We start from the raw sequence: 10,919 nt of genomic DNA, 5'->3' as shown, positions 1-10,919 counted from the left end.
GCAGCTGACACTCAAATTCCCTATCTGCTAATGAGCACTGCAGTTAATATTCTCAGGGACTACTGTTAAGTGGAGCAGTGGAGTGCAGCAGTGGAGTGCAGCAGAGTAAAAAGCATACATGGAAAGTTCATGATGCTAGCACTAAGGCCTGGTCTATTCTCCGTCTTTGCACCAATTTAACTAAATTGGTACATTTAAAAAAAAACTACTTAAATCAAATACATGCAACCTCCTACTGTGGATGCACTTATCAGTTTAAAAGTATTCATCTCTAACCAACACCAGCTAAATAATATAAACTCTTTGAAACTTGTACATGTGTTCATACCAGAAGGGTTGTACCAATTTCTTTTAATCAATACCTAAAACTGATTTTAGTTAAGGTGCAAAAACTGTGTAGGCAAGCGCTAAGAGTTGGTATCATGGTCAAATTACGCATGCTTTATTAGTGCTGCTGTATTTGTTTGAATTCATGTCTGGCATACTCACACACACCACTATATCTTAATCTTGTTCTGAATATGGTTTTCTCTAGGCATGAGATGATCTGGAAGATTGCAACTTTCAAACTGAAAGAGAGGTGGAATACTTGGGTGAATTTATTCCTGCATTAACACACCTGCAAAACAAACAGATTTTGCTCTGAGGCTTTCTATGGAGTTTCAAACTAAATCAACTACCTAAGAATAGGGACCTTTGGAAACATGTACTATTATTAAAGGAAATTAGACTTTTATTTAACTGCTTTCAGCTAGGGTGTAGGTGTTTCCAGCTACTTGGCTTTTCTAATTAGAGGTCTGAGAAACAGAAGAAGATAGCAATGAGATTCTGTAGCTTTTTAAACTAACTTGTACATTTTCCATTACTGTCGTTTTGTATGGAGAAACAAGCTTGATTTTTAAAACAAAACAAAAAACACCCCTTGATTCAGGAAAGCTTCATCAAATAGAAAAACTGGAGAGAGTTGACAATTACACAGTACAGACAGAAAAATTAACATAATTGTCTCATATTTTCCTTTTCCCTTAACAGATTTGCAGAGTTCCAGTTTATTAGGGCAAAGGCTGCTAAAGCCCTGAAGGTAAAGTATCTCAACTCCTAAAGAAAGCTGGTATTTAGATGTCTATATTCAAATATCTTACAACACATAACTACACTATTCTTGAACTAATAACAGCTCATGGTTTCAAAGGTGTGTTTTTTTTTTTTTGTTTTTTTTTTCTGTATGCATTTAGTTTTGGTGACCAATCTTATGAGAAAACATGTATAGGATCATTCCAACTCAAATACTTTGTTCTAATAGCTTAATATATTCAGTTAATTTACTCAGCAATTTTTCTATTATAGCTCACTTACAGATGAACTAGTCTGTTGCAGAAAAAATCAATGTCTTAGAGATAATGAACTTCTATTGAAACAAAAGAATAAGAAAGATCCCTCTTTTAACTCACTTCAGCTGTGCTGCCTGTGAAACACTGCCACTTAAGACAAGTTGTAAGCTGTATTAGAGTACATCTAGTCTACATGAAAATGTTTGTTATTGGTATCTCATTCTCCCAATCCCCCACTATTACCCTTTTGTTTGCCTCACATACCTGTTACATGTTGTCTTTAATCAAACTCTTTAGCAGAGGGACTCTCTCTTATGACATGTTTGTACACTGCCTATCACAATGGGGCCTTGATCACTGATTGCATGCTCTATATGCTACAGTAGTATAAATTATATTGTTTATATAGATGCTTACACCATCAAAGAATCCTAAATGACATCCAAATGAATAGTACAGCAGGATTTACATTTTTCAAAAAGAATGAAAAAATCCAGTTAAAGAACAACATCTATACAGGTGTGCCTGTAAAGGTATTTTGGTTTTTACCAAACCACAGGTTCTATGATGCATTACTATGCTCTACAAAAGTGATTTAGTACCTTTTATATAGAGACAGGGACAAGTACAAAAGTAGCCAAAGAATTTGATAGGTTTGAAATCAAACAGTAGTGGCTTCTTAAGCTTTTCCAGTGTGGCCCTCATCTTACGCGATGGACAAACAATGGAATGGTCAAGATGTTCTTTGTCTGCATTTGCAATTAATTGTTCAGTGGTGATTCAGGTACTGTTTGGTGGTAGACAGGCTTCTGTGCACAAGTGTCAAAGTTGAAATGCACCATATATACTTTTATTCATTACAACATTTTGTTAAAGCCTTCAGACTTAAAATGATCTCTTGGTGTAATCAGTGTGGTAAGCTGTCCATCAGTATGCTCCAAGTAAGAGGATTCTATTGTATTTATAAAATCACTTTAGCTATTTTTGAGTTACACAACTAGAGACAAAAGTGGCTTTACTATAAACAGGGAGTACTATGGACTAAGGCAGGGTTGGAGTACTAATGCTTATCTTATGTTTTCATAACCATTTGACATGAGTGAATGCAACTGAGGGTGGAGTGCTAAATGTTTAGAAACCTGCTTCCTGACCCAAATCCTGCTTCTATTGAAGTCAAGGAGGTTTGTCATTGATTTAAAGTAGATCAGGATTTGGGCCTCATTGCATAATTCACTCCAAAGCAATCAGAACAGTTACTGCAGTCTCCCTAGGAACTCTGTGTTACCCTACTGGGGAAGAGGAGTAATTAAATACGAACAATCCTAGCTTGTGAACAGGCATTGATTTCCCCTCTCAGCCTTTCGCCGTTGGTATCATTTCAGGGTCTTCCACTACCTTGCGTTGGGCAGAGAAAGATGCTTCACTTCATACCCCGCCTGTTACTGTAATTCTAGAATCTAGACTAGACTAGGGGCTGCAGTGGGTGGAGGGAGAGAAGGAGACAGTGTGAGAGAGACAATGCTTTGCTGGGGAGCCGCTGCTGGTTGTGAGTGGCTGGCCGGGAGCTGGGTGGGGAGGATTCCCTCGCCTGTGAGTGGATGCTCCTGCCCCCAGCAGTGGCCCGGGCTGCCCGCTGGGGGCGCCCTTGCGCTCCCTGGCTGGGTTCTCGCCAGGATGCGAGCAGTTGCTAGGTTAAGGGTCGGGCCGCCGCGGCTGCAGGAGCAGAACGTTCCGCGCCTCAGCCCTTAGCGGAGCGAGCCGCCGCTTCTCCCGGCCGCCCAGCGAGCTCCCCTGCCAGCAGCATGAACACCATCAAGAACGTGCCGGCCCGCGTGTTGAGCCGCCGGCCTGGGCACAGCCTGGAGGCGGAGCGGGAGCAGTTTGACAAGACCCAGGCAAGGAGGGGACGGCACCGGGAGGAGGGTGCTGCATGGCAGGGGGAGCGGGGCAGGTGTGCAGCGGCATCCACCCTGCACAGTTAGGGGGGCAGCGGGATGGACAGCACGATGGTAGCCGAGCGGGGAGGGCGGAGCATGCAGCATGCCTGCTGGGGGGACGGGGTGAGAGGAGCATCTCTGGGGCGCGGGGGCTGTTCTTTGATTCGGTTTCCCCGCGCTAATTCGTTTCCAGCTTGGGGAAGCCTCAGCGTCGGTAACGCAGGTAGCGGTGCCTAGCAAACCTAATGGGGGGGGGGGGGCGCTTAAGGTGGAGCCGGGTCTGTGCTGTGGAAGGGGCTGGAGCGGGGTCACGCCGGAGAACACCACAGCGAGGGCTGAGCAGTCAGTGGATTTTGCTGGGGGAAGTAAATACATAAAGGGCTTGTGTTCACTGAGTTGTGCTGGACTCCCATAGAGAAAAGGGGTGTGTGTCTGTCTGTCAATGGTTTCTGGGATCTCCACTGCTTCCCAGGGCAGGCCTGGGCTCTTTACAGCTCCGGGGACTTGTGATCCCTGGCTCAGGCATTTTATCTCTGGCTTGGCTACCTTTGCTCTTTAATTTTCGTGAATAAAATTAATTAAGTTTAAGACCAAGGGGGGGGAAAAAGGCAAACACATCTGGATGTGAAATGCCCACTGTTGATTGCATCGATACAGTTTACACTTCCTGTAATAAACAAGGAAACTGTGGCCTGTCTAAATCACAGACACCTTCAATCAGGTTATGCAGTGGCCATGCCAGCTGCCAACTCAGCTCTTTCCTTTTTTGGACTAGGGTGTAGTATGTGTTTGGGTGGGTGTCAGGAAGTGGTCTTACAAAAGATCAGATCAGGCTGGTTTGTTTTGTACAGATAAAAGTGAATCAGGCTTGCTACATTTCTTTTTTGCTCTGCCTATAAGATTTTTATTTTTAGAAACTTGTTGCAATGACGGTACTCTTTCTAGTTGTCCTAGTATATCCGGTTTGACATAGTTACAGAAGCCTGATGCAGGAGCAAACCTGTTTTTCTTTCCATTGGCAAAACAGGTCCATTATTATCTAGGAATCTGAGAGGTGAAAGGTTTCACATGTAATTGACTCTGATAATGTTATGTGTATATTAAAATATACACCCTTTTGTTTAGATATGTGATGTGGATTATTTTTAACTTTCTTTAGTATACCTGTTTCTCTGAAAATGAACTTGACTGTTTTTCTAGCAAATGGAAAAATTTGGCTTTTCCATGTGCTGTATACCTTTTATAATCGATTTTAAAAGTCAGGTGTAGAAATGTCTGTGGGTCTTGAGTTTTGTGAGTTAACATATGGTATAAAGACGCTTCGAAATAACCTACAATACAGATATTTAAAGAGGAGACCTAAGAATACAGGATTTGCGGGATGGTTGTTCATTTCATTATTATTTTATTTGGAGTTCAAGCCCTTCCATAATTGAAAGTCTGTGTTACATTTTTTTAGGAGGCATAAGCAATTAACTCTCTTATTTGCACATGGAAAAGATAACTGAATTGTCAATTGGCATGAAGCTTAAAATAAGAATAATGTAGTCATAGTTTTCCACAATTTAAAAACTTTAGGGAGTTTTAAATAGCTGTAATTTCTAATTCAGGTGTTTACTAATATAATACACTAAATAGGCTAATCAAAATTGGTATTTGAGATTTGGCTAAGATACTGAAAGTATAAGCAAAAATAAAATAGATTCTCCATTAAACTGAAACAGAGAACTCTAGAACAGATATTGTAGAATAAGAATCTTCAAAATAAATTTTGACACGATCAATTTTTAGAAAGTTTTTAGGTTTGTATAGAAGTGTTGACACTAAGATCTTGATTCTGCAAACATTTACACATAAAAGAATAATTACTACTTCTGGGTATGTTTAATATATTATACATAGAAATATTTAAAAGTAATATATATCTGTGTGCTTAAAGATAGACTCATGGTGTTACAAGGAAGAACCTCCTTTCTGTTCATGTTCATAAAGCATTTTCTAATAAGTAGACCTCACTGTGTGTATTTTGAGAGGCTGAATAGAGAGGATACTGCTCCTGCTTATAGCTTTATTTATTAAGTCTGATTTCAGTTCTTTGTAGGACATACTGATGATGAGGCAGCCATATTTCTATGGCTGACTAGATGTATTGGGTCACTTCCTCAAATAGCAAGTGAACTTAAATTCAAGCAATTATAATGTGAAATAACAGAAAAAAGATGTGATCTCAATTAATGCTATCCTCCCCAGGCCCCTTGCAGCAAAATTGAATAATCTCCTAATTTGGCCCACAAGATTGTGGAGTCTTTTCTACTTAGTCATGCAGTTCCTATGCATGTGTATTTGGTTGTTTGGGAGGAGGGGCAGTGAATAAGTTACATACTGCACCTAAGGCATGATAAAATAAGTCCAAGCCAGTTTATCCAAGAGTTGTATATTGTGAGTTCACTGACATAGCAGATACACAATTGCTGAAGTAATTGGTTTTACAGTTTTTTCTTTGCTTCTTTCTTACCTGTGTGTAAAATATGCACACGGGGTCTGCTTTTTTTTTTTTTCCTCTCCAAAGGTGCTAAGCACCTGCAGATCTCACTGACTTCAAATGGGTGCCCAGCATTCCTGAATATCAAGTTTCTAGCTCTTTAATTGCCTGAGATTGATGCTGCAGGACTATCCCCTTTTAAATGATTGCACTAAAGAACAATAATAAACCCTTAAGAAAAGATTTTTTCCAAGTGTTATCTTCTGTGTAAACACTTCAAATATTGGCAAATTATTGAATAGAAAGTTTTATAACTCCAGGCCGATGGGCATGAGGGTCTTGGAATTCAGTGATGCTGCTGAAGGTTAAAGGAACAGCAGCAACAAAGAATGCTGAACAAGTACTCTATCAACACAGAGTGCAGGCCAGGTAAACATGCTGCACGCTGTTCTTTGCTGCCCTTCAAATGACTTAAGTCTTGTCGTGATAACCTTTTTTAAAATAGAGGTAGTAAAGTCTTTGTGTTTGTCCTGGTCCCATATTATCTTCTGTAGATCACAGGCTGTTCTTGTGCATAGACTAAAAACAAAAACCCGGGCCTGTTACACTCATGACCCTAGTGTAGGATGGACTCTGGGATTGAAAAGTTAAGTACATTTATATTTGGCAAAGTGTAATAGAAGCAGATTCACTCCAGGTGCCAAAACAAATGGAGGAGAGAGAAAAGGAAGAATAAAAATAGACATGATTGACTTTTAAAAGGACAAAACACTTCTTCACCCAGAAGACAGCTAGAAATAAACATGTTTTTTTTTCTGATAGCTTCCATGCAAGCGACTGCTATAGTTGCCCTAGAGATGTTATGTGATCTCACATAACAGGCATAGTGGCCTGCAGCATTGTGAATGGGAGTGCCGGTTGCTCAGGAAAATCTTTCTGTTCTGATATGGTAACCCTATGGAAAAAAGCAGAGCTCTTTTGGAATGGATAGCACTGAACAAGTTTTTCATCTCTAATTTCTACTGCTATCATACTACAAACAGACAATGTTATGTCTTGTGGCAGTTCTAATGTTTAGTGCGTGAAAATTTTCCCTTCCGCTCCCTACTATAAGAATATCTCGAGTGATCATTTCTTTCTCATCTTTTCTCCTGACAAAAGGGGCTGATCAGTTTCTTCTTGGAATAATACAAAGGGCATCTCCTGTGGCCTGCTGTGGGGAACCAAGTCTTTAACTCAACCTGCTAATTCAAACACCTGATCACTTCTCCTGTCACATAGCTGTTGCCCCAGATGTTCTGATAGTTCTTTCTCTCTGCAGAGGGAAGGAATCTCACTCCATGTTGCCCTGTCTCACTGGCTAACTAATATGCCCACACTACAGTAATGGGAGCCATAGATAAGTATCCAGGTTAGCTAGAACAAAGTGAATGAAAACAGGCCCAGTCTCAGTTTCCTTGTAAACACCACCAAACAGTATGAAAAATTGCTGACTTTACTGCTGCTTTGTTCCTCTTTTTCAGTTTGTCCAGCTGTGCCGGGAAAGGCAGGTAGCTGATTAATGCCTTCCTGAAGTGCATTCTGTAGCGTAACTGACATTTACTGAGGCTATCTTTTTGTTGGGAGAACCAAACTTGCAGTTCAGGTTCCCTTTGGACAAGTCAGTATAGAAATCTGACAGGTTCTTACTTTAGAGAGACAAGGTGGGTGAGGTAATATATTTTATTGGACCAACTTCTGTTGGTGAGAGAGGCACCCACTTTGTGTGTCTATCCTGGGACCAACATGACTAGAATAGCACTGGAAGCAAAGTTCTTACTTTGTTAGATTTACCTGCTATTGTTATAAGTAACCCCTCTGAACAACTGAAAAGAGACTAAAGAGGAAATATTTCTTCATACTTTTTCAGTTTGCTTTGTGCATTTATCACTTTGGGTGTAATTACTATCAGTTTTCCCCATAGTCTCTGTGTGGGTCTTTCACACAGCCACAGGAGGGAGATAGTTTTTTCTAAAATAGGAAAATAGAATTGCAAACCCATAAATATTGTCAAGAGGTTAGTGCCCAAAACTAGTGTAAATCATTTTGTTTTATATTGGGAAGATTTCAAATTGATGACCTCTTTTTAAGTGAAGTCTTGATCATGCAGCCATTTATCTGTCCGGGACCAAATTTCCTCTCGGCAAACTAGATGGTTTAATTTAAACAAATATCTCTCAAGAGCTTTCAGTTTCATGAGCCTCATAGGAGAGTGCAAGATTTCACTAGTACCACTGTGCATATAACTAGGTTTTGGTGTGTGTGTTGGGGGGGCCGTTCTGAAAAATTAAAAAAAACTTGTTTTAGCTCAACCTAAAATGATTTTAAAAAATTGGCAAATTGAAAAGTAAAAAAATAATTTTGTTTCAGATCAAACTAAACAATTTGTTCAACCTGAAATTAAACATTTTGTTTTGTTGAGCTTTTTAAAAAGTGTTTTTAAATAAAATGGAAAGCAATTTTGAAATAAGTCATTTTGAATCAGAAAAAAGTCTTTATTTTTTTATGATTTTATTTTAGGATTTGACTGAAACAATTCAGCGAAATTTACTTGAATTCACAAAATGTTTGTCGACCCAAATCTGCATTTATCATCCGGGGGGAGGAGTTTTAGCAGAAAAATTTCATCCAGCTCACATAATTAGTGCTGCAAACACTCCAGATAGAAGTGAGAGGTTTTATTAAAGTTGCAGGTGCACCTTTAAATGTATCTGTGCTAAAAATTACTGTGTGCTTAGGCTAGCTGGGGCGGGTGCCTGAATCAGTTCAATACATTTTGGTGAGTTCCTGAAGTCACTGGCTAATAACGGTATGCCTTGTATGAAACAGACCTCTTTAATTTGTACCACCCAAAGACACCTTTAATGTAACACTGATTCCAATGACTGAGTTGTTGTTTGTTTCAAAAATGTACATCAACTTAAAAAACCCTTCAAAGTAGTAGTAAATTATATTGATGGGCATTTTTAAAATTTAATTAGAGCAGCCCCTTTGATTGATACAAAGACAATAAGAGAGTATCACATTGAGGTCCAATTGATACCAGTGCAGAATGAGCACTATTCTCTGATATATCACAGCTTTGTGACTTTGCTATCTTTACTGTATGGTTGCTTAAGGCGATCTGTTGTACTTCACTGAAGAATATTGTTGTAAGAGTTGGCACTTCAGCCAAGAGACTGAAACTAAAACTGTTGTATCAAAGGCTCATAGAGGGATTTCCTCCTTGCATTACAAGTAGTTTCTATTTCCAAATAAAGCATCCCTTACCTGGAACGGTTCCCCTCACATAGTCACCTTTATGCATCTAAACAGACTTCCTCATCCACTCAGCCCAGCTGGGAGCAGATGCCAAGGCAGAAGATGACACCATCCCAAAGGAAGTGATGCTTGTTGACATGCAGTCACAAGGAGGCCTGATTGTACATTCCATTCCCAAACAAGAATCGCCATTGAGCAAAGCAGGGCAGTGTCTGTCCACATTGCCTCGTGACTGCCTCTGAATAAGCCCGACCTCTTCTTGAGTCACTTCCTCTGGAATGGTGTCGCTTTGCCCTTGGCATCTGCTCCTGGCTGATCTGGGTGATTGAGGAAGCCTGCTCAGAAGCAGGAAACCTTCTGTAGAGTATGGCACACCGTACCAGGTGAGGGACACTCAATTAGTAGAACAAGTTGGCAGGAGCCATTGGAGCAAGGAGTACGAAGGATTCAAGAAACATATACTGGCCAGCACCTTTTCTTGGCAGTAACCCTTGTGGAACTGTCTAGGGCTATTGTCGGAATACGTGATTGGAGAGCTTTGAAATCCTTATTCTGTGCTCACACTTTCATTTGGGTATTACAGCCTGATCCTGCGATGCTGGGAGCTCTTAACTCCTGTTCTCAAAGTCAGTGGGTGTTAAGGACCATCAACACCTTGCAGGATTGAGATTCCTGCACCCCTTCCCCCCCATGCTGGAGCACTCTTTGGATCTAGGAGCCAAATTGTGGAATAGTATGAAAATTGCTTCAGAATGACTGCAGTCCAGTTTCTGATCACCAGTAGCTTCATGCCCCCACGCCCCTCTGGCTTATCTTTCCCCATGTAGATCATTTATAGAAATGTGAATAATCCTCTTTTTCATTGTTTGTTTTGTTACTTGTGTGCCTGTGTGGGTGCCTATATAAAATTTCCATTTGAATGATTTAAGCATGATTTAATAGGAACACTGGTCTTAAATTTTGTTGTCCCCTAACTCTACATTTTGGGGCTGAATTTACCCAGACAGTGTCCCTATAAGCATACATGCTGGAGGTGTTAGTGAGTCCATGACAGATACAGGCATAGAACCCAGGAGTTGTAAAGTATAGTTGGGAATAAAATCCTGCTGGGTTTTGCATTCCTTACGCATTCAAAGATAACCATCTCCACTAGAAGATTCAAAGATCAAATGAACCAGGCAGATGCCCAGAACACAATGTGTATATTTCCACTTGGAATCACTTTCATATTGCATTTGGTTTGTTTAAAAGGGGGGGAAATGTTAGTAGGACACTTATCCTTTTAAGCAGCCATTGGGGATTAGGCCAATTTGACAAGCCTTGGGGCAATTACTGTAAAAGGTATACAGTGCACTGTTCTGCTCCCAAAAATAACCCCCCAAGGTGGCCTTACAGCAAACAGTATGCACCATCATACAGGAGACTCGATTCCACCTCTGTCATGGGGAAGATGGTGGCACTTTAGCATCACTGCCTCATGCAAAACAGTTAGAAGAGCAGTGGGTGGAAGTATCTAGTAGTAATTAATGTGGTCTGACATGAAAGAGTGGGTGAAACACCAGTCTTCATCAATCGGACTGTGTAATCCTGAGGTTTAGTCACTCTATTGGTACATAAGGGTTTTGAGTAAGAGACTATAGTCTGGCATAATGGGGAAAAAATCTGGCCACTTGTTGTCCCTTCATAACTCATCAAAAGTCCTGATTCTGGAAATAAAAATAGGTAGGGTAGGTGGGTCTGGCTCCAATGAACTATGTATTCAGTGAACTGGAGTGCAGGTTACAGCTCAAGAAAGACACGGAAATGGTCTTAGCTATTCTTTCTTCCATAACATCATTTTAACCTACTTTGCCCTGCTAGACCATCTGC

At 40.4% G+C, this 10,919-nt stretch overlaps 1 protein-coding gene across 2 annotated transcripts in view; it reads left to right on the top strand.

Annotated features, from left to right (window-relative positions):
• Nucleotides 1-3,133: 3,133 nt before the first annotated feature.
• Nucleotides 3,134-10,919, top strand: part of HIP1R (huntingtin interacting protein 1 related) — a 57,502-nt gene continuing 49,716 nt past the window's right edge. For both annotated transcript variants that reach the window (XM_065417599.1, XM_065417600.1), the window contains exon 1: nucleotides 3,134-3,226. In XM_065417599.1, coding sequence (XP_065273671.1) covers nucleotides 3,134-3,226 — 93 coding nt within the window. The remainder of the gene's footprint in view (nucleotides 3,227-10,919) is intronic.

The sequence above is a fragment of the Emys orbicularis genome, chromosome 16 (genome assembly GCF_028017835.1).
Source record: "Emys orbicularis isolate rEmyOrb1 chromosome 16, rEmyOrb1.hap1, whole genome shotgun sequence".
Classification (NCBI taxonomy): Eukaryota; Metazoa; Chordata; order Testudines; family Emydidae; genus Emys; species Emys orbicularis.
The sequence above is the reverse complement of the archived record's forward strand: the minus strand, read 5'-3'. Positions and strand labels throughout refer to the sequence as shown.